Source organism: Chiloscyllium plagiosum, unplaced genomic scaffold, assembly GCF_037043375.1.
Source record: "Chiloscyllium plagiosum isolate Xiang-an unplaced genomic scaffold, Cpla_swu_hap1 HiC_scaffold_15, whole genome shotgun sequence".
Lineage (NCBI taxonomy): Eukaryota > Metazoa > Chordata > Chondrichthyes > Orectolobiformes > Hemiscylliidae > Chiloscyllium > Chiloscyllium plagiosum.
In genome coordinates, this window is record NW_028270153.1 from 14055784 (window position 1) to 14083641 (window position 27858).

The window sequence follows — 27858 nt, forward strand, 5'->3', positions numbered from 1 at the left end:
GATCCCCAGTCCAGTAACATTCTGACTGTAATGGTTTTCAGTGAAAACAAGATGCCTCTGACAGCTCAGTACTGCATTGGTCTGTCAGCTTGGATTTTTTCTGTACACACCTCCATTCACAGACTCAGTCAGATTACTGCCCAAGTCTGTACTCTGCATGTAGCTCACGTGTTTTATGACTGAGCCGAATAATTAATTAGAACAACATAGAGTCATAGAGACGCACAGCATGGAAACAGACCCTTCGGTCCAACCCGTGCGTGCCGACCAGATATCCCAACCCAATCTAGTCCCACCTGCCAGCACCCGGCCCATATCCCTCCAAACCCTTCCTATTCATATACCCATCCAGATGCCTTTTATAAATGTTGCCATTGTACCAGCCTCCACCACTTCCTCTGGCAACATGCAGTGCATTGTGTAGCAGCCAGTGCCATGTCCCTTTGCAAGCACTTGCTTTCAGCTGCTTAAACAAGCCAATGAAAACCTTTCCTGCAGTGCGTGCAGCAACATCTAGATCATACTCCACAGGCAGTATCAGAGTTGCTGCAAATTACCTTCGTTCTTCCATTCTTCGCATTGCAACTCTTCAAAAGAGTGTTGTCAAGTAGATAATTAGACTTGCTGCCAAGAGTAATGACCTATCTGAGAATGGCAAGAGAGGAGTGTTGCAAGTGGGGCATGTGGCAGGAGAATGGGGTTAAGAAACATATCAGCCATGTCTGAACGGCACAGCAGACCCGATGGCCGAATGGCCTAATTCTGTTCCTCTGTCTCATGGTCTAATAATCGAAGTGGTCCCCAGTCAGAGGGCTGTTGCAGAGTTAATCAGGTCAAGAGAGGTTTGTCCATGCACTTCATATCACTGTAATTGTAGCCTATACATCTAGACATTGCTGGTAAGAAGGTACTAGGTGCCTTGGAGCAGAGTGTCAGGAAGACCAGCACTCTTGTATTGAAGGAGCATCAAGAAGAGCTAATCAGTGAAGATTTAATGGTCTTTCTTGTCACCATGACCATAACTCTTTGTCTCCAATCTCTAGTCTAAATCCATCCTAGATCTCATGGGTCATACAAAACTGTGCGAATGTCAACCTGCTAATTAAATGAGTCATGATGAATTAGATGCACCTTTGCTGTATGACTATAACCTCCATGACTGGCAAAGTGCAATAGTCTCCATTAATGCAATAAATTTTATTTAATTCATTTTCAAGGTTTGGGTAAAGCCAGAACTAAAGGGCCTTCTCTGTTGACCCTGAAAAAATAGCTGTCTTCATGTAACCCCTTTACATGGCATTGCATTGAACTTACACAGTTCGGAAAACAGGCCATTTGGCCCAACAGGCGCTTGCTGATGTACTCCCATCTGTACTTCCCTTAGTCCTATCACAGGACGGAGGGGTAGCACAGTGGCTCAGTGGTTAGCATTGCTGCCTCACAGCACCAGAGACCCGGGGTTCGCTTCCAGCCTTGGGCAACTGTCTGTGTGGAGTTTGCACGTTCTCCCCGTGTCTGCGTGGGTTTCCTCCGGGTACTCTGGTTTCCTCCCACAGTCCTCAGCACCGCCTTCCTAACCTGCAATCTTCTTCCTGACCTCTCCGCCCCCACCCCCACTCTGGCCTATCACCCTCACCTTGACCTCCTTCCACCTATCACATTTCCAACGCCCCTCCCCCAAGTCCCTCATCCCTACCTTTTATCTTAGCCTGCTGGACACACTTTCCTCATTCCTGAAGAAGGGCTCATGCCCGAAACATCGATTCTCCTGTTCCTTGGAAGCTGCCTGACCTGCTGTGCTTTTCCAGCAACACATTTTCAGCTCTTTCCTCCCACAGTCCAAAGATGTGCACATCAGGTGAATTGACCATGCTAAATTGTCTGTAGTGTTAGGTGCATTAGGCAGGGGTAAATATAGGGTCGGGGTGGGTTACTCTTCGGAGGGTCGGTGTGGACTCGTTTGGCCAAAAGGCCTGTTTCCATTCTGTAGGGAATCTAATCTACCCTTATGTTCACACATTCTCATGTGCAGTTAAGTGTCAATCACTAGAACTGGAGACTTCATCTGCCCCCCACCTCACCTTATGGAGGCATTTCTGGCTTGGTCAGAATTTATTCCCCATCCTTAATTGCCCAGACCAGAGGCAATTGAGTCACATGTAGGCCAGACCAGGTAAAGATAGCAGATTTCCCTCCCTAAAGGGCATCAGTGAAGCAGATGGGTTTTTTCATGACAATCAACAATGGTTTCATGTCTTGGCAGGATTTGAACTCAGCTGCGCAGAACATTAGCTGAGTCTCCAGACGAATAGCCTAGCAATAAACCATTAGGCCGTTGCCTCCTGGGAATGGGGGCACTGGAGCCACATAATGATAAGATTCTTTTCTGAAAGGATGATGCTTTCTTTCCAAATAATCTGGCTACTCTGTGGTGACTTGTACTAATACAAGCTTTTTATTTTTAAAGTTGACATAACCGAGCTACAGTGCCCTCATTATGTGGTGGATCTTGACTTTGTGGAACAGTGTAATATGAGCAATAATTAATAGAGAGTTTATTTACCAATTCCCCTTTTTTCCATTGAAGTTAATTTTCTATCATCTACTTTACAGTTGCTCAAACTGCTGTCTCTACCCAATAGAAATTCAGAATGTCTTCTATTTATGTAATTTCATTCATATTAGGCAATGGAATAGTTGGAAAGTGAATCACAGATGTAGTGTTGGAAAGAGCAGCCAATTTGTGCACAGCAAGCTCCCACAAATAGCAATGAAGAGGTAAACACTGATTGTAATGTTAACTATGGGATAAATAATGGCCACCATTGGTGACCCTGCTTGCAATTGTTTAGACTCCAAGCCTTGGAATTCCATCACTGCACCACTCCAACTCTCTGTCGTCCTTTACAACATTCCTTAGAATCTACCTGGTTGATCAAGTTTTTGGTTCCCTGATCTAATATGTGGCTGGGTTTCATATTTTGCTCGGTAATTAATCCATTGAGGTGCTTTGGGACATTTAATGACTTAAAAGTTCTGTCTAAATGCAACTTGTTCAGTTTCACCTCTGAACAGTCAAAAGTGCTGACCTTGCTATTAATCAACAAAGGTAGTGATTTTGATTGGAATGGAGTCTAGAGGCCTCTGACTCCTGCTGTGTTTATGTCAGCACTGTCTGCTCTCAATGCAGCAATTCAGTTGGTACCGCAGTCAGCAGTGAACAGAGGTGAGTGTGACTGTGTGGATTCAGGTACAGTGGCCTTGACAAGTCTATGGTCTTGACGCCATGACACAGATCCCTTAACATTGCTGATGTTGTTACTTTTGAGTGTGTACTGTACAAGGAATGACATGTCACTTCCATCATTTGGTTTTAGTGGAAGCAGGTAAATGACCTTTAATGGCCTTTATCCTGAAGAAGGGCCTGTGCCCGAAACGTCGAATCTCCTGGTCCCTGGATGCTGCCTGACCTGCTGTGCTGTTCCAGCAATAAAGTTTCAACTTTACCCTGTTCTCCAGCAAACTAGACTCTAATGCAAAGCATCTTGTCAATTGTTATTGATCTGAGGAAGCTTCCACTATAATACCTATTACTTTCTCACTGCTTTGCACTTTTAAATGTCTCTTTCTTCTACCTCTGTAATGTTGCCCATTTCTACCCTGTTACTGACTAAACCCTCATCACCAGTAGATTCACCCATGCTTGCTAGTTCCTTCGCCTTCTCTTCTCTGGTAATTTCAACCTGCCCTGAACTCCACCATACCTATGATGCCCCCTATCCCTCACATGCTATCTGTGTGCATATTGGCACCTTGTAATTCAATCATTACATTTAAAATTCTGATCTTTGACTGTTCCTTCCTGAATTGGTGGCCATATGCCTCATCTATGTGTGTGTGAAGCCTTGGAATGGTTTCAGAAAAATTCTTCACTGTGACTATCTAAATGCATGTTGGTCTATGTATCATAATCTTGCGGACGTCCATGAATACATTTTAAAAAATCACATGATTATTTTTCAAATGATTTTGGTACTTATGTTGATATCTCGCTACAAAAGGGGGTGAAATTCTACAGGGATTAAGATGAATGAAAGGCATCTACAAATTCTTGCAAATTAATTTCAATACAGTGCCAACGCTGCTCCCTTATTCTACAGATATCAAAAAAAGGCACTTGCTTTACATAGTTAACAGAAAGTTTTTTTTTCTTTTTTTTCCCCTGCCAGTACGTTGCTGTAGTACAGTGTCTGTGCTACTCTGCCAGCAATCCAAGGTCCTGGACTATTGATGTCGAGTATGTGAGTTTACATTCCACCACAATACAGTCGATATTTGAGTTCTCAAGCTGCTATGAATTCAGTTTGAAAAATCAGTTGAAGTGATTGTGAAGCTCTGGGACCTCCCCTCTCCATTGCAGACCCTGATGCCAGACTTTTCACAACCCTTGACCCAGAGATGTGCTTCCCTCCTGTATACCCCTGCCACCATCGGGACTGCCTATCTTTATGTCTGTAACATTACTCGACCCTGCCCTTACCTGTACTCATTTGGTGCTGTAATCCAAACCTCACACCCACCTGCTCTAAACTGCACATGGAAAATAGGAGCAGGAGTAGGCCATTCAGCCCCCTGAGCCTGCTACCCCATTCAATATGATCATCAAACTAAACACCCTGTTTCTGCTTTCTCCCCTTGTACTTTAATCCTTTTAGCCCTAAGAAACATCTCTAAAGGTAAAGTCACAACAGTTTTACCAGATCATAGGACTGCTCTTTCATGAGAGAGAGAGTGAGACAACTGGTAGTGGTTTGATCTGAGGGTCACCGTGCCTCAGGTGAGTGGAGAGGTTGAGAAGGAGAGCCCTTAATGGTAACTTCAGCCAGTACAGGAAATGAATCTACGCTGTTGGCATCACTCTGCATCGCAAACCAGCCATCCAGCCAACTGAGCTAACCAGTTAGAGAGAGCCTATTTTGATTGGAGAAGGACAGAGACTTAAGATGACTCTATGTGACAAATAGGGGGACATTTCAGAGTATTTTAAGAGCCAGGGCTGTGTAGAAAGTGCAGGAGAGTGAAATAATTAAACTTTTCACAAAACGTGATGGGTTGAATGGCCTCCTTCTGTACTGTACCATTTTCTGTCCTGCCTAACTGGCCAGCAACTGCCTTTCAGAAATGACTGGTTTTATGTGAAGTGCTGTGAGGTTACAATATAAATACAAATCTTTCCTGGATCAGACCCCTAGCTGTGCAAGGTATTGTTTGGTTAAGAGTACTCTGAGGTTGTTACATTTTTTGCTAACGATGGGCATGGCCACAAGATGTAGGAGTACATGTCGTGTGAATGATCGTTGGAAGAATGTGAGCAGGTTTCCTCCCAGTTGTATTTTGCCTTCTTCATGTTTTTGTTGTTTAACGGGGAATGGAGTGGGTTTGATGGGAGACAGCAAATATTTTCCTGGGTTTGATTGTCCATTAGCAGTTGGAAAATCACTGGGCTGGATGCTAGAATTGCAAGCGGACTGTTAACAAAAGCTGTTTGCTTTTACCAGATGTTCCCATTTCACTTTATCTCTTTTCATGTTTGTTTTTCCTCAATATTTTAATGTTTTTTTCTTTTTTTTGTTTAAAACAAATCGATACATTTTATAGTTGGGCTCAAGCAAATTTGTAATTACCGTCCTGTGTAAATAGTCCTCTCCGAGTAAAGCCGTGGAGACTTTCTGAATATTCTAGTTTAGTTTAGTTTTTAGTTTACATTACAGTGTGGAAACAGGCCCTTCGGCCCAACAAGTCCACACCGACCCACCGAAGTGCAACCCACCCATACCCCTACATGTACCCCTTACCTAACACTACGGGCCAATTCACCTGACCTGCACATCTTTGGACTGTGGGAGGAAACCGGAGCACCCGGAGGAAACCCACGCAGACACGGGGAGAACGTGCAAACTCCACACAGTCAATCGCCTGAGGCGGGAATTGAACCCGGGTCTCAGGCGCTGTGAGGCAGCAGTGCTAACCACTGTGCCACCGTGCCGCCCACACGGCATTCTGAATTCATTGGGTTGCCAATACAGGCTGGAGGTACCCGGGGGTGGTGGGTTTGGGGGTGGGGTGGCGGCGGCGGCATCGGTGGAAGTGATGACTGTGAAAAATGGCAGTGTCACCTGAGCAGGTTGTAACACACATGAAAACAACATGCTTGGGGAATGTGCCCTTGTCTTCTGATGCTCCCTGTGATCCTGTCCTCAGCCACTTTGTGCTCCATTTAGGATGAGCAGGGCAATGCCATGTTTCTTCCTCACTTTCTTCGCCATGATGTTACAATGAGCATGAACAGACAGGCACCACCAAACAGGAGCAATCCCACTTCCTGAAATGCTCTCTTTACTCACTGGAAGATTCATGGCAATCCCAATAGACTTCCTGGCCATCCAATTTGGTGTCTCTCCTGCTTTGGGGGGAGGAATTGGGATATCATAGAATCCCTGGAGTGTGGAAGTAGGATATTCAGCCCATCGAGTCCACACCGGCCCTCCAAAAAGCATCCAGCCTAGACCCACCCCCTTAGCCTGCATTGTCTGTAGCTAATCCAGCTAGCCTGCACATTATAAGAAAATTTAGTATGGCCAAGTGACCTGACTTGCACATCTTTTGACTAAGGAAGAAAATTTGAGCACCTGGAGGAAACCCACGCAGACGCAGGGAGGGTGTACAAACTCCACACAGGCAGTCGCCTGAGGCAGGAATCAAACCCAGGTCCCTAGTGCTGTAAGGTAACTGTGCTAACCACTGAGCCATCTTGTCCTGCATGTTCAGAATGCTTAGTGAGCCATATTAGGTAAAAGACAAGATTGAGTGAAGGGGAGAAGGCAAGAAAGCAAAGCCAGCAGTATCTGTTCACTGTTGTTGTGTCCCAGTTACACAGATGTAGAGCTCATAGTCAGGCCAGGCAGCCAAAGTGGTTTCCAATGGTGGAGGTGTTTATGTTCTACATGTTCTTCCTGGTATCCTCTTCATCGAACCCAAACAGAATATCCTTCCATTCTTCGCTCCTTCATGTGTTCATCTCCTGTCCCCGTAACAGTCCTCTGCATTGTTCACCTCACCCATTCCATGTGGTAGTGAGTTCCTCATTCTAATAATCCTTTGGTGGATCATCGATGAGAAGGCAATATTTAAGAAATGAAGAACAAGACCATGGACCTTATTCATTCAGATCCTGGCTGGTTTGTACCTCATCTGCTTTTGTTCCATCTTCCCTGATTTCTTTAGTGGTCAAACATTGACCTCAATTTAGAAAATTTAATTTTTCGCAGCATTTGCAAAGTTTTGAAATGAGTTCCAGATTTTTGCTACTCTTTGTGTGAATTTTATTTTTGATTTCACCTCAAAATGGCCCAACTCTAATTTTAAAATGGCATCTTTCCCTGGATTTTGCTTCTAAGAGGAAATATTGCTGAATAAAGGACACATTTTATCAAAACCTTTCGACTTGCACTCATGATACAGTGGTTCAGTGGTTAGCACTGCTGACTGACAGTGCCAGGGACCCGGATTTGATTCCAGCCTCGTGTGACTGTCTGCGTGGAGTTTTTACATCCTCCCCGTGTCTGCATGGGATTCCTCTGGGTGCTCTGGTTTCCTCCCACAATCCAAAGATGTGCAGCTTAGGTGAATTGACCATGCTAAATTGCCTATAATGTTCAGGGATGTATTGGTTAGGTGCATTAGTCAGGGGTAAATGTAGAGTAGTAGGTTAGGGGAATGAGTCGAAGAGTGTGGTGCTGGAAAAGCACAGCCAGTCAGGCAGCATCCGAGGAGCAGGAGAGTCCATGTTTTGAACATAAACTCTTCATGGGGAATGGGTCTGGGTAGGTTACTCTTCAGAGGGTCATTGTGGACTTGTTGGGTCAAATGGCCTATTTTTGCACTGTAGGGATTCTATCAGGACAGTTCGCAAGAAAACCAATTTAAGGGGAATAAAATATGCTAAATTGCCCGTAGTGTTAGGTGAAGGGGTAAATGTAGGGGAATGGGTCTGGGTGGGTTGCGCTTCAGTGGGTCGGTGTGGACCTGTTGGGCCGAAGTACCTGTTTCCACATTGTAAGTAATCTAATCTAATCTAAAAATCTAAAAATGTTGATACAGTACAAGAATTGTTCTGATGAGTGCAAGGTGAGAAGTTTTGACAAATTACACTCTCACACAGTATAAAAACATTCTTCCCCTTACATCGCTATTCTTGTAAGTTGCCCTGATGGATATAAGATGGAAGTATCAACAAAACATATATTTTTCAAAGTTAAAAATCACACAACACCAGGTTATAGTCCAACAGGTTTAATTAGAAGCACTAGCTTTCGGAGCACCGCTCCTTCATCAGGTGATTGTCAGGAGCATCGCTCTGAAAGCTAGTGTGCTTCCAATTAAACCTGTTGGACTATAACCTGGTGTTGTGTGATTTTTAACTTTGTACACCCCAGTCCAACACCGGCATCTCCAAATCATGACATATATTTTTCAGTGATACTCAAGTTCTGTGTACCAAATGACCTTGAGAGGAAATATATGACCTTTATTTATAGAGTCATAGAATCATAGAGATGTAGAGCAAGGAAACTGACCCTTTGGTCCAACTTGTCCATGTGACCAGATATCCCAAATAAATGTAATCTCATTTGCCAGCACTTGGCCCAGATCCCTCTAAATCCTTCCTATCCAGATGCCTTTTAACTGTTGTAATTGTACCAGCCTCCACCACTTCCTCTGGCAGCTCATTCCATACACGTACCACCCTCTACATGAAAAAGCTGCCCCTTAGCTCCCTTTTATATCTTTCCCCTCTCTCTTTAAACCAATATCCTCTAGTTCTGGACTCCCCACCCCAGGGAAATGACCTTGTCTATATACCCTATGCATGATTTTATCAAACCGTAAATCCTTCTAACAGTTTACGTACATCAGTACAATAATCTTTCAGTGTTCCATACTTGAGGAAGTGTAAACCAAGTTCTTACAAACTGCTGTCATAATTCATCCTATTAGGTTCGGTATCTTCTGGTGAATCTGCACTATACCTAATCCCTAGGCCTACATCCTTTCTAAAGGATGTATGGTTTCTAAACCAGAACACAATGTTCTTGGTTGGGGCTTGACAAGGGCTGTATACAATCCTTGGCCAAATACTAGCTTGTCCCTGCTGTTTTTGGTCTGAGTCATGCACAAAACAAGAGAACTGGGTACTCATTATAAGCACCAGCACCTAATTGTGCGAACACGACATTATTATCATTATAAAGACTCTTCTTTGAGGCTTATAGAGACCTGGCTGATGTCCTCTTAATGATAAATCTGAAAAAAAAATTATTATTTTTATTCTGAGCTTCTGTAGGTCTTAGCTCAGGTTGTAGGTCTGCTTGCTGAGCTGGAAGGTTCATTTCCAGATGTTTCGTTACCCTACTAGGTAACATCTTCAGTGGGCCTCAGGCGAAGCAATGCTGAAAATTCTTGCTTTCTATTTATGTTTTTGGGTTTCTTTGGGTTGATGATGTTACTTCCTGTGGTGAAGTCACTTCCTGTTTCTTTTCTCAGGTGGTGGTAGATGGGGTCTAACTCGATGTATTTGTTGATAGAGTTCCGGTTGGAATGCCATGCTTCTAGGAATTCTCCTGCGTGTCTTTGTTTGGCTTGTGCTAGGATGGATGTGTTGTCCCAGTCGAAGTGGTATCCTTCTTCATCCGTATGTGAGGATACTCGTGAGACAGGGTCATGTCTTTTTGTGGCTAGTTGATGTTCATGTATCCTGGTGGCTAGTTTTCTGCCTGTTTGTCCAATGTAGTGTTTGTTACAGTCCTTGCACAGTATTTTATTATCTGAACCTTCCAGCTCAGCGAGCAAACCTACATCCAAGAGCTTCCACCTCACTGCGGTGGCTTTATATATCCGGGAAAAAACCTGATCTGAAAACTCTGCTCACATTTTGGCAGCTGTGACAATTGCACCACCGGAAATGAGTCAATCAACAAGAAGGGTCACTGAACTTGAAATGGGATCTCTCTTCCCTTCTCACAGGTGCTGCCAGATCTGCTGAGCGTGTGTTAGGCAATTAACTGCATTCTAAAATAAGATTTTAAATATAGCAGCCCATACATTTTTAAGAAGTCATTTTGCTCTATTTCCCAGCGTTAATGGTTCCTTTAAATCATGGCAGGATCTGGATTTAATTCCACATTATCACCAGAAACTGCATCTGTTCTTCCTGTCCATTACCCCATCTGTTTTGTTAAAGTCCATCCATTAATTTCTGAGACACATTGTTTGCAGACAAACAGACAGAAGGGCAAACAAATTATCTCCACATTCAGTAGTTGAGGGAAAATAGACTTGAATTCATATAGCACTTAGAATCCCTACAGGATGGAAGTAGATTATTCAGCCCATCAAGTCCACACTGACCCTCTGCAGAGCATCTCACCCAGACCCACCCCATCCCTGTAACTTTGCATTTCTCATGGCTAACCCAGCTATAGCTTGCACTTCCCTGGACACTATAGCATGGCCATTCCACCTAACCCACACATCCTTAGACTGGGAAGAAACCAGAGTACCCGGAGGAAATTCACACAAACATAGGGAGAATGCACAGACTCCACTCAGACAGTCACCCATGGGTAGAATTGAACCCAGATCCCTGGTGCTATGAGGCAGCAGTGCTAACCACTGAGTCACTCCAACAATGTTTTGAAGTGTTTTATAGCCAATGATGTAGCTTTTTTGATGTCATGATTTGGAGATGCCGGTGTTGGACTGGGGTGTACAAAGTTAAAAATCACACAACACCAGGTTATAGTCCAACAGGTTTAATTGGAAGCACACTAGCTTTCGGAGCGACGCTCCTTCATCAGGACAATCACCTGATGAAGGAGCGTTGCTCCGAAAGTTAGTGTGCTTCCAATTAAACCTGTTGGACTATAACCTAGTGTTGTGTGATTTTTAACTTTTTTGATGTGTAATCATTGTTACGGCAGTGAACACAATTTCCATAGAGAATTTCCACAAATAGCAATGTGATCATCAGCTTTTGGATCATTGATCGAGGGACATATATTGGCCAGGATGCAATTATCTGACTTTTCTTTGAAGTAACACCAATGATACTTTCACACGGTCTGTGTTGGGGGATGGGTCTTCGTTCACCATCTCACCTGAAAGGCAACACCTCCAACATTCCAGTCCGAAGCCTGTAGAGTGGGAATTGAACTGGCAACCTGTGGCTTATACCAGGGGGAGGATGAGATAGCTATCACTGAGCCACAACTACTATTGTAGTCATCAATATGGAACGCTGAAGGTTAATTGTTAGGTTAGGTGACTGCAGTGAAAAAAATGGAAAGGGGGGAGGGGTTACACAGTCATAGGAGAGCTGCTTTAGGCTGCATTTCACTAGATTATTGAGTGAAACTGTATCGAGGGCTCACACTCAAGATTGTGATCCAGTGATCCCTAGAACAAAGAAATAATTTGCATTTACATAGACTAGAATAGCAATTTATTGTCACTGTATTTATGAAAGTACAGTGAGATGTGTATAAGTCGCCACAATTCAGCACCATTTTATGTACAGAAATTATAAAAATAAATAATTAGGACAAAGTTAATCTTTTGTTCCCTCCACGGTTCCTGGGTTTCATAACCTCAGGATGTCACAAAATGCTTTGAAGCCAATGAAGTGCTTTTCAAGTGGAGCCAATGTTGTAATTTGGGAAATGCAGCAGCCAGCTTGTGCACGGCACAGCAAGCTCCCACAAACAGCAAAGTGACCACGACCGGATAATCGGTTTTTAATGATAATGCAATGAAACAAAGAGCTGCGGACACTGGAAATCTGAAACAAAAGTTGCTGGAGAAAGAAGGGTTCTGAAGAAGGATGACTGGAATCAAAACATTTACTCTGTTTCTCTTTCCACTGCCAGACCTGCTGAGTTTCTCCAGCGATTTTCTGTTTCTGCTCTTAATAGTGTTGGGTCTGAGGGAGATATTAGCATCTCAGAAAGGGCAAGATTAATCATTGCTCCCGCCTGGTTCCCATCCACCAAAGTAACCTCCATTTCATCCTTAGTGTGACATTTGACTTTTAGATGACTCCACATGCGTACTATCATTAAGACTTCCTGTTTCACCTCCATATTTCTCCACCTCAATCCTGGAGAAGGCTATTGCTGCTGGAAATCTCTTTTCTGCCTTCCTTACCTTTGGACTTGACTATCTGAGGGCATTCCCAGCTGGTCTTCCACAATCTACTCTCCCTAAAACTTGAGGTCACCCAAAACGCTAGCGTCCATGTCTTAATTTGCAGCAAGTACCAAATCCCCTCTCATCCTTGTGTTCACTGACCTACAATGGCTCCTTAAGTAAGGTTAAGATTCAAAAATTCTAACTCTTGAATTCATCTCCTTCCATTGCCTCCCTGCTCCCTATCTCTGTCATCTCTTCTGAGATATCTGTGCTGTTCTAACTCTGGCCTTTTGTGCATCACCAATTGTAATTGTCCCACTGGTGCTGGCTGTGCCCTGAGTTGCCTATAATTCCCCCAACCTGCAACCTTCCACCTTAAGACACTCTTTAAAAGTTACCACTTTATAGATCATAAGTCACAGGAGCAGAAGGAGGTCCTTCAGCCCTTGCAGTCTGCTCCGCCATTCAGTGAGATCCTCAACTCCACTCTTCTGCCTTTACCCCATACACCTTGTTTCCCTTAATGATTGAAAATCTGTCTCAACCTTGAACATACATAATGACCCCAAAATGACAATCATCTGTGGTAAACAAATTGACTACCGTCTGAGAGAGAAACAAAGCTCCTCATGTCTGTCATAAATAAAGGGCCATCCCTTTCTTTTTTGATTAGATTTGATTTATTATTGTCACGTGTACCTAGGTACAGTGTAAAGTTTCATTGAGCGTGCAATACAGGCAGGTGATACCATACAAAGGTCACAGGGTGATGGAACAGAGCGAGGAATACATGGTTACTGCTGCAGAGAAGGTGCACAGAAAGCAAGATCGACATTTGATTTGAGAGATCCATTAATGACAACAGGGAGATAGCTGTTCTTGAACCTGTTGATATATGTGTTTAAGCTTTTGTGTCTTCTGCCAACCGGGGAGGTTAGGAGAGATTACAATGAGGGTGGGAGGAGTCCTTGATGTTGGCTGCCTTCTGGAAGCAGTGAGAAGTGTAGATGGAGTCAGTGGATGGAACGTTTTCTTGATCAAGCCTTTGGTCATCTGAGATTCACCAGGTTGATTCCGGAGTTGACAGGGTTGGTTTATGAGGAAAGACTGAGTAGAGTGGGATTATATTCATTGGAATTTAGAAGAATAAAGAGAGCTCTTATAGAAACATATAAAATTATGAAGGGAATGGATGAGATAGAAGCAGGGAGGATGTTTCTACTGGCAGGTGAAACTAGAACAAGAGGGCATAGCCTCAAAATTAGGGGGAGCAGATTTAGGACTGAGTTGAGGAGGAACTTCTTCACTCAGAGGATTGTGAATGTGTGGAATTCCCTGCTCAGTGAAGTAGTTGAGGCTTCTTCAATAAATGTTTTTAAAGCTAAGAAAGATAATTTTTTGAACAGTAAAAGAATTAAGGGTTACGGTGAGAGGGTGGGTAAGTGGAGCTGAGGCCAGAGAGAGATCAGTCATGATCTTATTGAATGGCAGTGCAGGCTCGAGCAGCCAGATGGCTACTCCTGCTCCTTATATCTCCTTAGGCTTCTAGTCAGGCTGGGTGCTTGCATAAGCTGAAGTTGTTGATGAAAGATGAAACCTGCTGCAGCATGTTCCTCCCTCAGTCCTAGGAGTGTCAACCTGGGTATTGTGTACCAGTAAGTATGTGTGGTTGGCAATGATGTTGGGTGGACCACAGTCTGCACTGTGCCATCTTCTGTGATTGGACTGCAAGGCAACGCTGGGTAGCAAATAGCCAGATGGAGGAGGGGCTGGGGATTCACCATCGTTTGCGATGCCATGGCCCACAAAGACAGTGGAGATGGGAAATGATGGTTGGGAGGAACATCCTGCAGACCCGGCTATACAGAATAGGGGATTGTTTAATAATATTAATTTAATGGCTGTGTCTGTGAAATGAGGCCATGCTGATTGACAGAAGGTGTGCTGCTGCATTGAATCTGATTGCAGTACAACAGATTGTGAGTGAGGGTGTCCTCTTTTTGTTTAGGCATTGAGCTGCTATTTGCATTTTCAATGTAAAGTACGGTCCTGTTTACCATCTGTCACTTTGCTCTGATCCCGGGCTGCAGGGCCGTTCAGAAATGTTTTATTTTTTTTTAATTATCTCCCAGCGCTTTTTAATGCTGAATTTTTGTGTGAGCATTGTATAACTTGAAAAACAATGGTGGGGAGGGAATGAAGTTTGTAAACGAGGTACCCTTATTGTAGAAGAGGTCCTGCAGCATTGAATTCATTAAAGGGGTAGCTGGGAGCTCATTATTTTGCAAAATGATTTTTTTTGTTGCTGATTGTATTTTGATAATGTCATTTGTGGGTGTGTGTGTGGGAGAGAGAGAGATAGAAAGAGACACAGATATTCCTCTGTGCAAGATTATGCATACATGATATTTGTGTGTCTGTATGCGGCTGTGTGTATATATGTGTGTATACGTAAGTGCACCATTGTGTAAATATGGTACATGTGTGTATACATTCATCTAGGTAACTTTTAGAAGCGATTTTTGAAATTGAGCAGAGAACAACACTGGATTATTAAGTGAGTTTGACAGGAGTACAGTTGTGTGGTGAAAGATTCTGTTGGCTGTGATGGAGCAGGAGAAAGGGAATCCAGGGTCGAGAGAAACTGAGATCCCTGTAGGTCAGGCACAGGAGAAAGGGGATCCCCAGGGAATCAGGAACTGGAGGAAGGAGGTCTCCAATATATCAGGGAAGGAGAAGGGAATTCTCAGTCAATTAAGAGCAGTGGATTCCCACTGGGTTAGGGCAGCAAAAAGAGAATCCCAGCAGGTCGACGACCGGAGGAATAGGAAATTCCAGGGGTAGATCAGAGTCAGCAGAAAGAAGAATGGAAGCCGCAACATGGGGTTTGGAGAGACAGTTGATGTCTCACTCATGGGGGATAGCTTGACCAGATAGAGGTATTGTTTGCCAGAGTGCCACTACACTCACCTTCCTGAGGTAGAGAGGAAGAAAGCCGAATGAACTCCCAAAGAGTGAGAGCATCTGGTTCATTCTTCTGCATCAAAATACCAGCCACTCGAGACTCATTGCAAAAGAGTAATGCATTAGGGAAGGGAGTTTCAGACAAGAACTACACTTGAATTGGTTTCTGAATATTTAACCCACAAGACCACTCTTGGATATTTGGTCAATATTATTTATAGATCGTGGGATGATGATGGTGTCTGATAATTGATGCATCTGAAATTATTCTCTGCTTGTGTTAGCCAAACATTTAAGCAGTTTTTTAAAATTCTGTAGCTAAAGAACATGGGGATTTCAGGCAAAATCATTTGCTCTTATTATCTCACCATGTCATTTCATGACTATAATTTATTGTTCATAGAGATTTAAAGACATTTATAAAATTGTACAGCATTTTGTTCAGGAGGAATTGCTTCCATTAGTAGGAGGGTTGGCAACCAGTGGGTACATCCAAAATAATTGGCAGAAAGTAGAGATGCGAAGATTTGATTCCCACTGCGACGTTTGATGATGAGGGGAGTATTGCCTGAAAGGTGGACACACATTTACTGGCAGCTTTTCGAAAGTGAATCAGCATAAGGTTGAAAACGAAACCAGATTTGCCAAGTTGTTGGGAAAGGGTAGAGGTGCAGGTTTAATTGAGTAGCTCTTCAAGAAAGAGTGGCTTCTGGCATAGGAATTGAATGGCCTCCTTCATCGCTGTGTTGCCTCATGGAGTGACAGGGGGTTTGTGGTAATGTTGCTACACTAGGTACCCACTGGCCATGCTAATGTCTGGTGATGTGAATTCAAATCCCATAGCAGCTGGGAGAATTTAAGTTGAATTAATATTTCACTCCTTGAGTATGGTGTGTGTGAAACCATTATCAATTACTCTGAGATCCTATCTGGTTGTTTAGTGTCCTTTAGGGAAAGAAATCTGCTGACTTTACCTGATCTGGTCTATGTGTGACTCCAGACCCACAGCAGTGTGGTTAATTCATAGCTGTCCTCAGGAATGGCCTAGCAAGCCACTCACTTCAAGGACACTTAGGCATGGGCTACAGATGTTGGTCTTACCAGAGACACCCACATCCCATGAAAGGTTGGTTAGTCCCTTTTCCAAATCCCAAAGATTAGTTCAAATTCTGCTGATGCATCACCCCAACACTGGCTGATCTACTGACCCCCCAGTCCACAAAAGCCTCAGTTTTGAAATTTTCACATTCCTCCATGGCCTTGCCCTCCTTAGTTTTTTAAATTGTTCAATTCATCTAGATTACTCCAATAATGGCTTCTTCTTTCCTCCATTTTCATTGCTCCTTACTTTATCTAATTGGACCTAAAACACTGCTACATCCTGTACACCTCTCACCATCATTGCAATGTTCTTTAAATCTACCTCTTGAACATTGAAGCATTTTAACAAATGCAGTCAAGGGATTTGGAATCTGTGGTGTTGCCCATCTTTAATTGCCCGTCAGGAGGTGATGGTGAGCTGCCTTCCTTGAATTGCTGAAATCCTTGGTTTCAGGGATACCCACAAGTGCTATTAGGGAGGGAGTTGCAGGATTTTGTCCCATCGATAGCGAAGGAATTGCAATATCTTTCCAAGTCAGAATGGTGTGTGGGCTGGATGGGAACTTGCACAGAGTGGTGTTCCCTTCCATTTGCTGCTCTTGTCTTTCTAGGTGATAGAGGTTGTGTGTTTGGACAATGCTGTTGAAGGAGCACTGATGAATTCCTGCAGTGCACCTTGTACATGGTACACACTGCTGCCACTTTGGTCCGAGGGCATGACTGTTGAAGGTAGTGAATAGGATGCCAGTCAAGCGGGCTGCTTTGTCCTGGAAAGTGTCATTTTTCTTGAGTGTTGTTGGAGCTCCACCTATCCAAGCGAGTGGGGAGTATCCCATCAAACTCCTGGCTATGGCCTTCTGGATGATGGACAGACTTTAAGGAATCAGGAGGCAAGTTACTCAGTACTAGATTCCTAGCCTCTGACCTTCTGTCATAACATTGTATTTATATGGCAAGTCCACTTTGGTTTCTGGTTAATGGTTACCCCAGGATATCGATAGTGGGGCATTCAGTGATGGTAACGCCATTGAATATGAAGGGGTGATGGTTGGATTCTCTGTTGTTGGAAAAGGCCATTGTGTTGAATGTGTGTGACGTGAGTTTTACTTACAGTTATAGACTCATAGAGGTACACGGCATGGAAACAGGCCAACTTGTCCATGCCGACCAGTCTCCTAAATTGAACTCATCCCATTTGCCTGCCTTTGGCCCATGACCCTCTAAACTTACCTATCCATGCTTCTGTCATAGAGTCATAGAGATGTACAGCATGGAAACAGACCCTTCGGTCCAACCCGTCCATGCTGATCAGATATCCCAACCCAATCTGGTCCCACCTGCCAGCACCCGGCTCATATCCCTCCAAACCTTTCCTATTCATATACCCATCCAAATGCCTGTCCAAATGTGTTTTTTTAGAAGTTGTGATTGTAATGCCTCTACCACTTCCTCTGATTGTGTGTTCCATATATACACCCCCCTCTGTGTGTATACTTGGCGCAAACCTGAATGTTGGGGGTCAAAACGTGTGGTCCTGGAAAAGGGCAGCCGATCAGGCAGTATCCTGCCGAACAGGAGAGTCGACATTTCGAGTATAAGCTCTTCATCTCTCCAAACCTGGATGTTGTCCAGGTCTTGCTGCATAGCAACGTGGACTGCTTCAGTACTAAAACAACATGTATGCATTGAAGTACCGTGGGATGTTTTGCTTCATAGAAGATTCCATAAAAATAAAGTAGTTGTTGTCATCATTGAGATAAATATCTTTTACTCAAGTCTTTATGTCTATGGATTTGTTTGTATTGAAACTGCCCAACTATCCTGAACTCCATGAGCAAAGAATTGCTTTTCTCATCTTGATCTGTCTTTAACTTACTTTGCACTCATTGAAGGTAATTTCCTCTGGATCTAGTTTAGAACCGTAGGGTTTTGCAGCACAGAGAAAGGCCTTTCGGCCCAACATGTCAATGCCAGTCATCAAGCATCCATTTATTCGACTCCCATTTCCAGTACTGGGCAAATAGCTTTGTCTGCTCTGGAGTTTAAATGCTCACCTCAACATAAGTCCATAAGAAAATAGGAACAGGAGTAGACTGTTTGGCCCTTAGAGCCAGGACAATCACAAGGATCATGGCTGATCTGACACGCCTCAAATCCACTGTCCTACCCTTTCTCATAATCCTTGACTCCCCAACTGACCCATACAGTCCTTATCCTTTGATCATCTGTATTTCCTATAGTCTTACCATTCGCTATGTACTCCCTTGCCATATTAATCCTCCCAAAATGCCTCAAACCTCAAACTTTTCATGATTAAATTCCATTTGCCAATATTCTGTCCGTCTGACCAACCCGTCCATATTGTCCTGTAACCTAAGGCTTTCTTCTGTGCTATTTATCACATCACTTACTTCTGTGTCATCTGCAAACTTACTGACCAAACCTCCGACACGTTCTTGAATTACTGCATGAGGGGCAACTTTTTTACCCAGAGAGTGGTTTGTGTGTGGAATGAACTGAGGAAGTTGTGGATGCGGGTACAGTTATGGTTAAGAGACATTTGGGTATGTTCATGAACAGGAAAAGTTTGGAGGGATATGGGCCAAATACAGGCAGGTGGGGCTAGTTTAATTTGGGAACATGGCCAGCATGGACAAGCTGGACCGAAGGGTCTGTGTCCATGCTCAGTCTGTGATGCTATGAAAAATGCTAAGCTGACCAGCAGTCAGAATCCAACTAGTCTATTATTCATGGTGTGTTTAGTAGTGTCACCAGGCACCTCCTCCTGGGAGTCACTAAAAGTCCAGGATCGACTGGAAACAAGAAATAGTCAGCAAAGTTCCACACCAAACTGCAGAGCTTGTGCCTTTAAGCAATTGAATCCAGTCCAGGAGATCACCAGGACAAAGAGTGTCATCTGTGAAAAATTGAGCATGTCTCTTTGGTTTCATAGCCAGCATGTGTCCACATGGCTAATTTTCATGTGCAATGTGGAGTGACAGCAGACTGATCTCTCACTGGGGACTATCTCGGTCATGAGTAATCCTGTTCTCACCTGATGTCTGCACAGGCATTTCCCCGCAGTGTAAGATTCTGCACCCCCACCACCCTGGGGGCATGAAAGAGAAAAAATTTAAAAGGGGCAACTTTTTGACACAGACGGTAGGTATTGTGTGTATGGAATGGGCTGCCAGAGGAAGTGTTGAAGGCTGGAATGATTACAGCATTTAAAAGGCATCTGGATGGGTATGTGAATAGGAAGGGTTTGGAGGGATGTGGGCCAGATGCTGGCCAATGGGGCTAGATAAGGTTAGGATATCTGGTCAGCATGGATGGGTTGGACCGAAGGGTCTGTTTCCGTGCTGTACATCTCTATAACCAGGACACTTTCAGTCCCACACCATCTTGGAAAAGCACCAGCAAAGAATCTCCTGAGTGCTGAGGTGAAACAGAGATAGATAGATGGATGTGTACAATTCCCAGGAGCATATTCTCTCTCTCTCTCTCTCTCTCTCGCAAACACACACACGTTGTACTTTGTTTATGTCTTCAATTGCTCGCAGTCACGGTGACGTCACCCGCTGGAACCCACAGTGTGCAGTTGCAATGTTAACATCCTCTGGCATTGTTCCCAGGAAGAGTTTGAACTGGGCAAGGAGCCAAATGGCATCCTCCACAGTGACTGAGGATTTCTCTTGTTGAAAAGAGAGCTAATTATAGGGTTAATTACTACACTGATGCAGGATCCGATACACAAACGGGATAGGGTGGGGGCAGGGGTGTGGGGGGAATCATCAAAACAACAACAGCAACAGGAACACCTTTAATATACGGAAACATCCCCAGGCGCTAGACAGGAGTATTTTCCTTATTTTATCAATGGGGATTAAGGAATCACTTGCTGGCCCCATATACTTTAACTGTCCCTAGTTGCCCCTTGAGAAAGTGGCAGTGAACTGCTTCTGGAACGGCTGCAGTCCCAAACAAAATTTGACAGTGAGCCACATAAGAAGGTATTTAGGGGCGATGACAGGTCATTGAGCGAGTTGGTATTACGGAGTTCCTTAAAGGCAAATGGGTAGGGAGAGAATTCCAGATTGTTAGGGCCATTGCCTTGTCTGCTCATCTAAACCTAAGTCCAAGAGAAATGTGAACAGGAGTGGGCTATTCAGCCCCTCGAACCTGCTCTACCAATCATTAAGATCATGGCTGATCTCATGTCCAGCTTCCTGCCCTTCCTTGTGATCCTTAATCCCCTATTGATTCTTGTATCCTCTGTACTTCCTGTGGTCCTATGGAGCACATTTAACATGTGCTCCCTTACCTTATTAGTCCTTCCAAAATACATCACCTCACGCTTAGCCACCAGTGGTGGAGCAATTAAAATCAGGGCTAGAATTCTCTGAATGCAGATATTTGAGAAATGCTAATTAGATGTTGTCCATCATTAGTAGAGGATTTGAAAATAAGGGTGTTATGCTTTAGTCATACGGGACATTGGTGAGACCACATCTTGAACTCTGTGTGCAGTTTTGGCCTCCTTATTTAAGGAAGGATACAAATGCATTGAGGACGATTCAGAGGAGGTTTACCGGATCAACATTTGGAATGAGGGGGCTATTTTAAGAGGATTGATTGGACAAGCTGAGCTTGTTACCACTGGAGTGTAAAAGAGTTGAGGGTTATTTAGAATCGCTGCAGTATGGAAACAGGCTGTTTGGTCCATCGAATCTGCACTGACCTGTGTAGAGTGTCCCACTCAAACCCATGTCATCCTTGTAACCACTCTAAACCTACCTAGCTTGCACATCCCTGGACACTGTGGGCAATTTAGCATGGCCAATCCATCTAACCTGCACATCTTCGGACTGCAGGAGGAAACCGGAGCACCCGGTGGAAACCCATGCAGACATGGAGAGAACATACAAACTCTACACAGGCAGTCACCCAAGGCTGGAATCAAACCCGGATCCCTGGTGCTGTGAGACGACAGCGTTAGCCACTGAGCCACCAGGTTGCCCCAAAATGTTTGAGATTCTAAATGGTCTTGACAAGGTGGAGATGAACAGGATGTTGGAGCAAATTACTGCAGATGCTGGAATCTATACTGAAAACAACAAATGTCGGAGATCACAGTGAGTCAGGCAGCATCCATGGAGAGAGAGCAAGCTAATGTTTTGAGTCTGGGTGACTTTGTCACAGTTAAAGAATGTTTTCTGTTCTGGGAGAGTTCAGAACTAGAAGCCACTGTTATAATATTACTGGTTGCCCTTTTAAGACGAATGGAATTTTTTTCCTCTTCGAAGATTACACGACTTTGGAACTCTGCCTCGGAAACGGTGAGGGAGGGTCACTGAATAATTTAGAGGCAGAGGAAAGGAGATTCTTGTTAGGCAGGGGGATCAAAAGTTATTGAGTGTAGGTGGGAATGTGGAAACACAAACAGTTCAGTCATGATGTTATAAATCAGAGCAGCAGGCTTGAGGGGCCAAATGGTCTACTTCTTCTCCGACTTCCTGTGGTCGCATCTCGGAGGGTTGAGGAACTGCCAGGGATTACAGGCCGGAGCTAAAGCGGGATTGGGAATCCGGGATGAGAATTTTAGAGTGATGATGTTCAGGTGGGAGTGAACCTATCTCAGGGAGCATGGGAGGACAATAGGGAAACAAGAGCTGGTGCAAGTAAGACCAGGGGCAGGATGATCTCCAGCTTACAATCGTCAAAGCACAGAAATAAATAAACTTTTGTTTGTGTGGCCCTTTTGACAGCCTCCACACATCCCAGCTAATTAGGACTTTTCTTGAAGTGGAGCCACTTGTATAATGTGGCAGCCTACGGTAAGATCCCACATATCCTCCACCCGATGTAAACTCAAAACTGTCAGTGCTTTGAAATGTTTCATTTGATTGCAGCCTTGACAGTATTCTGAAGGAGAGAGTTCCTGATTTCTGCTCCCCTTTTCCTGACATCGCCCCTCAGTAGCCTACCTTGGATTTTGTCCTAATTGCTGCAGCTGTATGGGAGTACTGTGAGCAGTTTTGATTTCCTTATATAAGGAAACATTTAATTTTGATTGGAGGCAGTTCAGAGAAAGTTCACGGGGGATAATCCTTGATCTGGAGGGATTGTCTTATGAACAAAGGCTAAACAGGTTGGAACTTTATTGGAGTTCAGAAGAATGAGAGGCGATCTCATTGAAACATATCCAATTCTTAAGGGCGTTTGACAGAATAACCAACTACAGTCACAGAAAATCTATAGATTTGATCATGACCGGACTGCTGTTTGTGGGAGCTGTCCTTTGTTTATTCACTCATGGGATGTGGGCATCGCTGGCTGGGCCAGAATTTATTGCCCGTCCCTAGTTGCCCTTCAGAAGGTGGTGATGAACTGCTTTCTTGAACCACTGCTGTCCATATGCTGAGCATTTGATACAACAGAGTGACTTGCTAAGTCATTTCAGAGTCCTGAAGAAGGGTTACACCTGAAACGTGGACGTCTCCACCTCCTGACGCTTCCTGGCTTGCTGTGTTCTTCCAGCCTCCTGCCTGTCTACTTTGGATTCCAGCATCTACAGTTTTTTTTGTCTCAAGCTATTTCAGAGAGCAGTTGAGAGTCAACTACATTACTGTGGGTCTGGAGTTACACGTAGACCAGATCAGATGAGGGTGGTAGTTGTCCTTCCCTGAAAGACATTAGTGAACCAGAATGGTTTTTCCCAACATAGAGTCATAGAGTCATATAGATGTATAGCACAAAACCAGACCCTTTGGTCCAATTCATCCATGCCTACCAGATAACCTAAATTAATCTATTTCAACAATCACACGACACCAGGTTATAGTCCAACAGGTTTATTTGAAACTGCAAGCTTTCAGAGCCCCCAGTCCTTCCTCAGGTAGCTAGTGAGAGAGAGTACATCAGACACAGAATTTATAAGTAAAACATCAAAGAGTCTTACAACTTATGTGAATGTACTGAACAAACCTTGGCAGCTATTATGTCTTTAATCAGTTAGAATGGAAGTGTAAGTTTCAATTGATTCATATGTAAATCCCAGAATTTCTTTCAAGTCACTGCCCCAAGATATCTTCAGGTTTTATCACAATAAAGGAGACACCTCAAGTCAGACAATGCATTTTAGGTTGAGGCCATGCTTCAAGTCTGTTTGTTTATGGAGTCAGATTTATTTCCAACGTAGGAATATATGAAGTGCCACATTGACTGACTGACAACAGATTGTGTGCCTTTTGAACAAAATAGAATAGATCTGCAAATACAAATCTGCAAATGGTTCAGAAAAGATTTACAACGATGTTCCCAGGTTAGGAGGATTCGAGCTACAGGGAGAGGCTGAACAGGCTGGGGCTGTTTTCCCTGGAGTGTCGGAGGCTGAGGGGTGACCTTATAGAGGTTTACAAAATCATGAGGGGCATGGATAGAGTAAATAGACAAAGTCTTTTCCCTGGGGTTGGGGAGTCCAGAACTAGAGGGCATAGGTTTAGGGTGAGAGGGGAAAAGATATAAAAGAGACCTAAGGGGCAACTTTTTCACGCAGAGGGTGGTACGTGTATGGAATGAGCTGCCAGAGGATGTGGTGGAGGCTGGTACAATTGCAACATTTAAGAGGCATTTGGATGGGTATATGAATAGGAAGGGTTTGGAGGGATATGGGCCGGGTGCTGGCAGGTGGGACTAGATTGGGTTAGGATATCTGGTCGGCGTGGACGGGTTGGACCGAAGGGAGTGTTTCCATGCTGTACATCTCTATGACTATGACTAAATGCGAAATCACCCCATACGTGTGTGTGTGTGTGCATGCGCGCGCACTCTTGAGAGAGTGTGCGCGAGTGTGAGGGAGTATATGCCTGTGAGAGGGTGCAAGTGTGTGTGTGTGTGTGTGTGTGAGAGAGTGTGTCGTGTGGTGGGGTCACCTGCAGTGTGATATGAATCCAAGACCCCAGTTGAGGCCGTCCTCATGAGTACCGAACATGGCTATTAGCCTCTGCTTGGCAACTCTACATTGTTCTATGTCCCAAAGTCTGTCTTAGAGGACATTTCCCCAAAGATCTGAGGTTGAATGTCCCAGCCTCATTTGCCTGTGTTTGGGCCATATCCCTTCAAACCCTTCCTATTCATATACCCATCCAGATGTCTTTTAAATGTTGTCATTGTATCAGCCTCCACCACTTCCTCTGGCAGGTCGTTCCGTACATGCACCACCCTCTGTGTGAAAAAGTTGCCCCTTAGGTCCTTTTTAAGTCTTTCCCCTCTCACCTTAATCCTATGCCCTTTAGTTTTGGATTCCCTCACCCCAGGGAAAAGACCTTGTCTCCTTACCATATCCATGCCCCTCATGATTACTTTAACTTCTGTAAGGTCACCCCTCAGCCTCCAAAGCTCCAGGGAAAACAGCCCCAGACTATTCAACCTCTCCCCATAGCTCAAGCCCTCCAACCCTGGCAACATCCTTGTAAATCTTTTCTAAACCCTTTCAAGTTTCACAACATCCTTTCCAATAGCAGAGAGATGAGAATTGCACACAATATTCTAAAAGTGGCATAACTAATGTCCTGTACAGCCACAACATGACCTCCCAACTCCTGTACTCAGTGCACTGACCAACAAAGGAAAGCATACCACACACCTTCTTCACTATTTTACCTACCTGCGACTGCAATTTCAAGGAGCTATGAACCTACACTCCAAGGTCTCTTTGTTTAGCAACACTCCCTGGGACCTTACTATTATGTCTATAAGTCCTGCTCTGAGTTGCCTTTCCAAAATCCAGCACCTCGCATTTATCTGAATTAAACTCCATCTGCCACTTCTCAGCCCATTGGCCCATCAGATCAGTTCCATTGTACTCTGAGATAACTTTCTTTGCTGCCCACTACACCTCCCAATTTTGGTGTCATCTGCCAACTTACTAACTGTACCTCTTATGCTCACATCCAAATTATTTATGTAAATGACAAAAAGTAGTGGACCCAGCACCGGTCCTTGTGGCACTCCACTGGTCACAGACCTCCAGTCTGAAAAGCAACCCTCCACCACTCTATGTTCTTCTACCTTTGAGCCAGTTCTGTATCCAAATGGCTAGTTCTCCCTGTATTCCATGTGATCTAATCTTGCTAACCTTGAGGAATCTTATCAAATGCCTTATTGAAGTCCAAATACATCATGTCCACCACTCTGTCCTCATCAATTCTTTTTGTTACTTCTTCAAAAAACTCAATCAAGTTAGTGAGACATGATTTCCCACACACAAAGCCATGTTGACTATCCCTAATCAGTCCTTATCTTTCCAAATACATGTACATCCTGTCCCTCCGGATTCCCTCCAACAACTTGCCCACCTCCGATGTCAGGCTCGCTGGTCTGTAGTTCCTTGGCTTTTCCTTACCACCTTTCTTAAATAGTGGCACCACATTAGCCAACTTCTAGTCTTCCTGCACCTCACCTGTGTCTATTGATGATCCAAATATCTCAGCAAGGGCCCCAGCAATCACTTCCCTAGCTTCCCACAGAATTCTAGGGTACACCTGAACAGGTCCCTAGTCAGGTTTCTCTAGTCATCCAGCATTCCCTACACCTACCAGCCTTTCCTTTCACCCTGACAGGAATATACTGTCTCTGGACTCTTGTTATCTCATTTTTGAAGGCTTCCCATTTTCCAGCCGTCCCTTTACCTGCAAACTTCCTTCCCCAATCAATTTTTGAAAGCTCTTGCCTAATACTGTCAAAGTTGGCCTTCCTCCAGTTTAGAACTTTAACTTTTAGATCCAGTCTATCCTCTTCCTTAATTATTTTAAAACGAATAGAATTATGGTCGCTGGCCCCAAAGGGCTCCCCCACTGACACCTCAGTCACCTGCCCTGCCTTATTTCCCAAGAGTAGGTCAAGTTTTGCACCTTCTCTAGTAGGTACATCCACATACTGAATCAGAAACTTTTCTTGTACACACTTAACAATTCCTGACCATCTAAACCCTGTGACAGTCCTAGTCTGTGTTTGGAAAATTAAAATCCTCTTCCATAACCACCCTATTATTCTGAGATAACTGTGGTCTTCTTACAAATTTGTTTTGCTCAATTTCTTGCTGACTATTGGGGAGGTTTCTAGTACAACCCCAATAAGATGATCATCCCTTTCTTAGTTCTCAGTTCTACACAAATAACTTACCTGGATGTATTCCCGGGAATATCCTCCCTAAGCACAGCAGTAGTACTAACCCTTATCAAAAACAAAACTCCCCCTCCTCCCTTGTTCCCCTTTCTATCCTTCCTGTAGCATTTGTATCCTGGAACATTAAGCTGCCAGTCCTGCCCATCCCTGAGTCATGTTTCTGTAATTGCTATGATATCCCAGCCCCATCTTCCTAACCATGCCCTGAGTTCATCTACCTTCCCTGTCGGGCCTGTTGCATTGAAGTAAATGCAATTTGATTTATTTATCTCGTTCTCTGCTTTGTTCCTACCTGTCTTGACTGTTTGACTCACTCCTTTTCCCAACTTTACCAGTCTCTGACTGATCTCTTTCCGCACTTTCTCCCTGGGTCCCACCCACCCACATTACTAGTTTAAATCTTCCCAAGCAGCTCTAGCAAATTTCCCTGCCAGTATATTAGTCCCCTTCCAATTTAGGTGCAATCCATTCTTCTTGTATAGGTCACTTTTTTTTGAGGCCAATGTTTTTTATTGAAAATTTTAACATGTTTTAACAAGTTTACAAAAGGAAACTAAAAAAAAAGACCCAAGTATAAACATTGATATATGGTTAAATCTTAAATAAATAATAACCAAAATCTATCAAACAAGAAAACAGAAATACCAAGAAAGAACAAAAAGACAAAAAAGACAAAACTCAACTAACTACTCATCTAACTTACAACTAACCAGAGTGTATCATTAAAATTCTTACATTATTCAAGAGAAAAAAAAAATCCAACAAATAACACATAAATTGAGCAGTGACATACATGCTCGGAATGTGTTAACATCAGATCACAACACAAACCCGTATTTATCCAAAACATCCCAAGCATAGAGCATATAAAATTCACAAAAATAAAAGCTCTTTAGTACATTCAGATCAATAATAAAAAAAAATTCTAAATAGTAAAAAAAAGTATAATACGTATTTAAACGGAGATCTTCCCCCTTATTCCCAGGGGGCATCACTTCCTTTCCAAAAAAACCATCACAACCTCTCCCAACCAGTGTCCCAGCCTTGAACCAGGCACCCCACGATAGGATAAAGAAAATTCAAGTATACTACTGAACTAGAACTAACAGTGAGTACCCTATCCCCCATCATCCCCCCACCCACACCAACACCTGGATATATTTGGTAATGTTAATACCATATATGAACATATATGACTATAAGATTACAGTCTCAGCAAATAATAATTAAATATATTAATACAAAATAACAGGGGAAAACAACCCCGCTCCCAAGGACAAAGATAAAATAAAATAAGGTAGCCACCTTCCCCCCATCTACATTAACGTGACCCCCTGGCCTATATATATATATATATAT

General features: G+C 43.7%; 1 protein-coding gene across 5 annotated transcripts in view; it reads left to right on the forward strand.

The window, feature by feature from the left end:
- LOC122560270 (protein CBFA2T1-like) overlaps positions 1 to 27858 on the forward strand; it is a 162542-nt gene that overhangs the window by 58165 nt on the left and 76519 nt on the right. For 2 of the 5 annotated variants that reach the window (XM_087994753.1, XM_043710799.2), the window contains exon 2: positions 4230 to 4301. The exons of 2 other annotated variants lie outside the window; for them this stretch is intronic. Coding sequence is in view for 1 of the 3 variants with exons in the window: in XM_043710797.2 (XP_043566732.2) it covers positions 4291 to 4297 (7 nt within the window). In the remaining 2 variants the exon portion in view is untranslated. The remainder of the gene's footprint in view (positions 1 to 4229; positions 4302 to 27858) is intronic. One more of the 5 variants, XM_043710797.2, reaches the window with a different exon arrangement.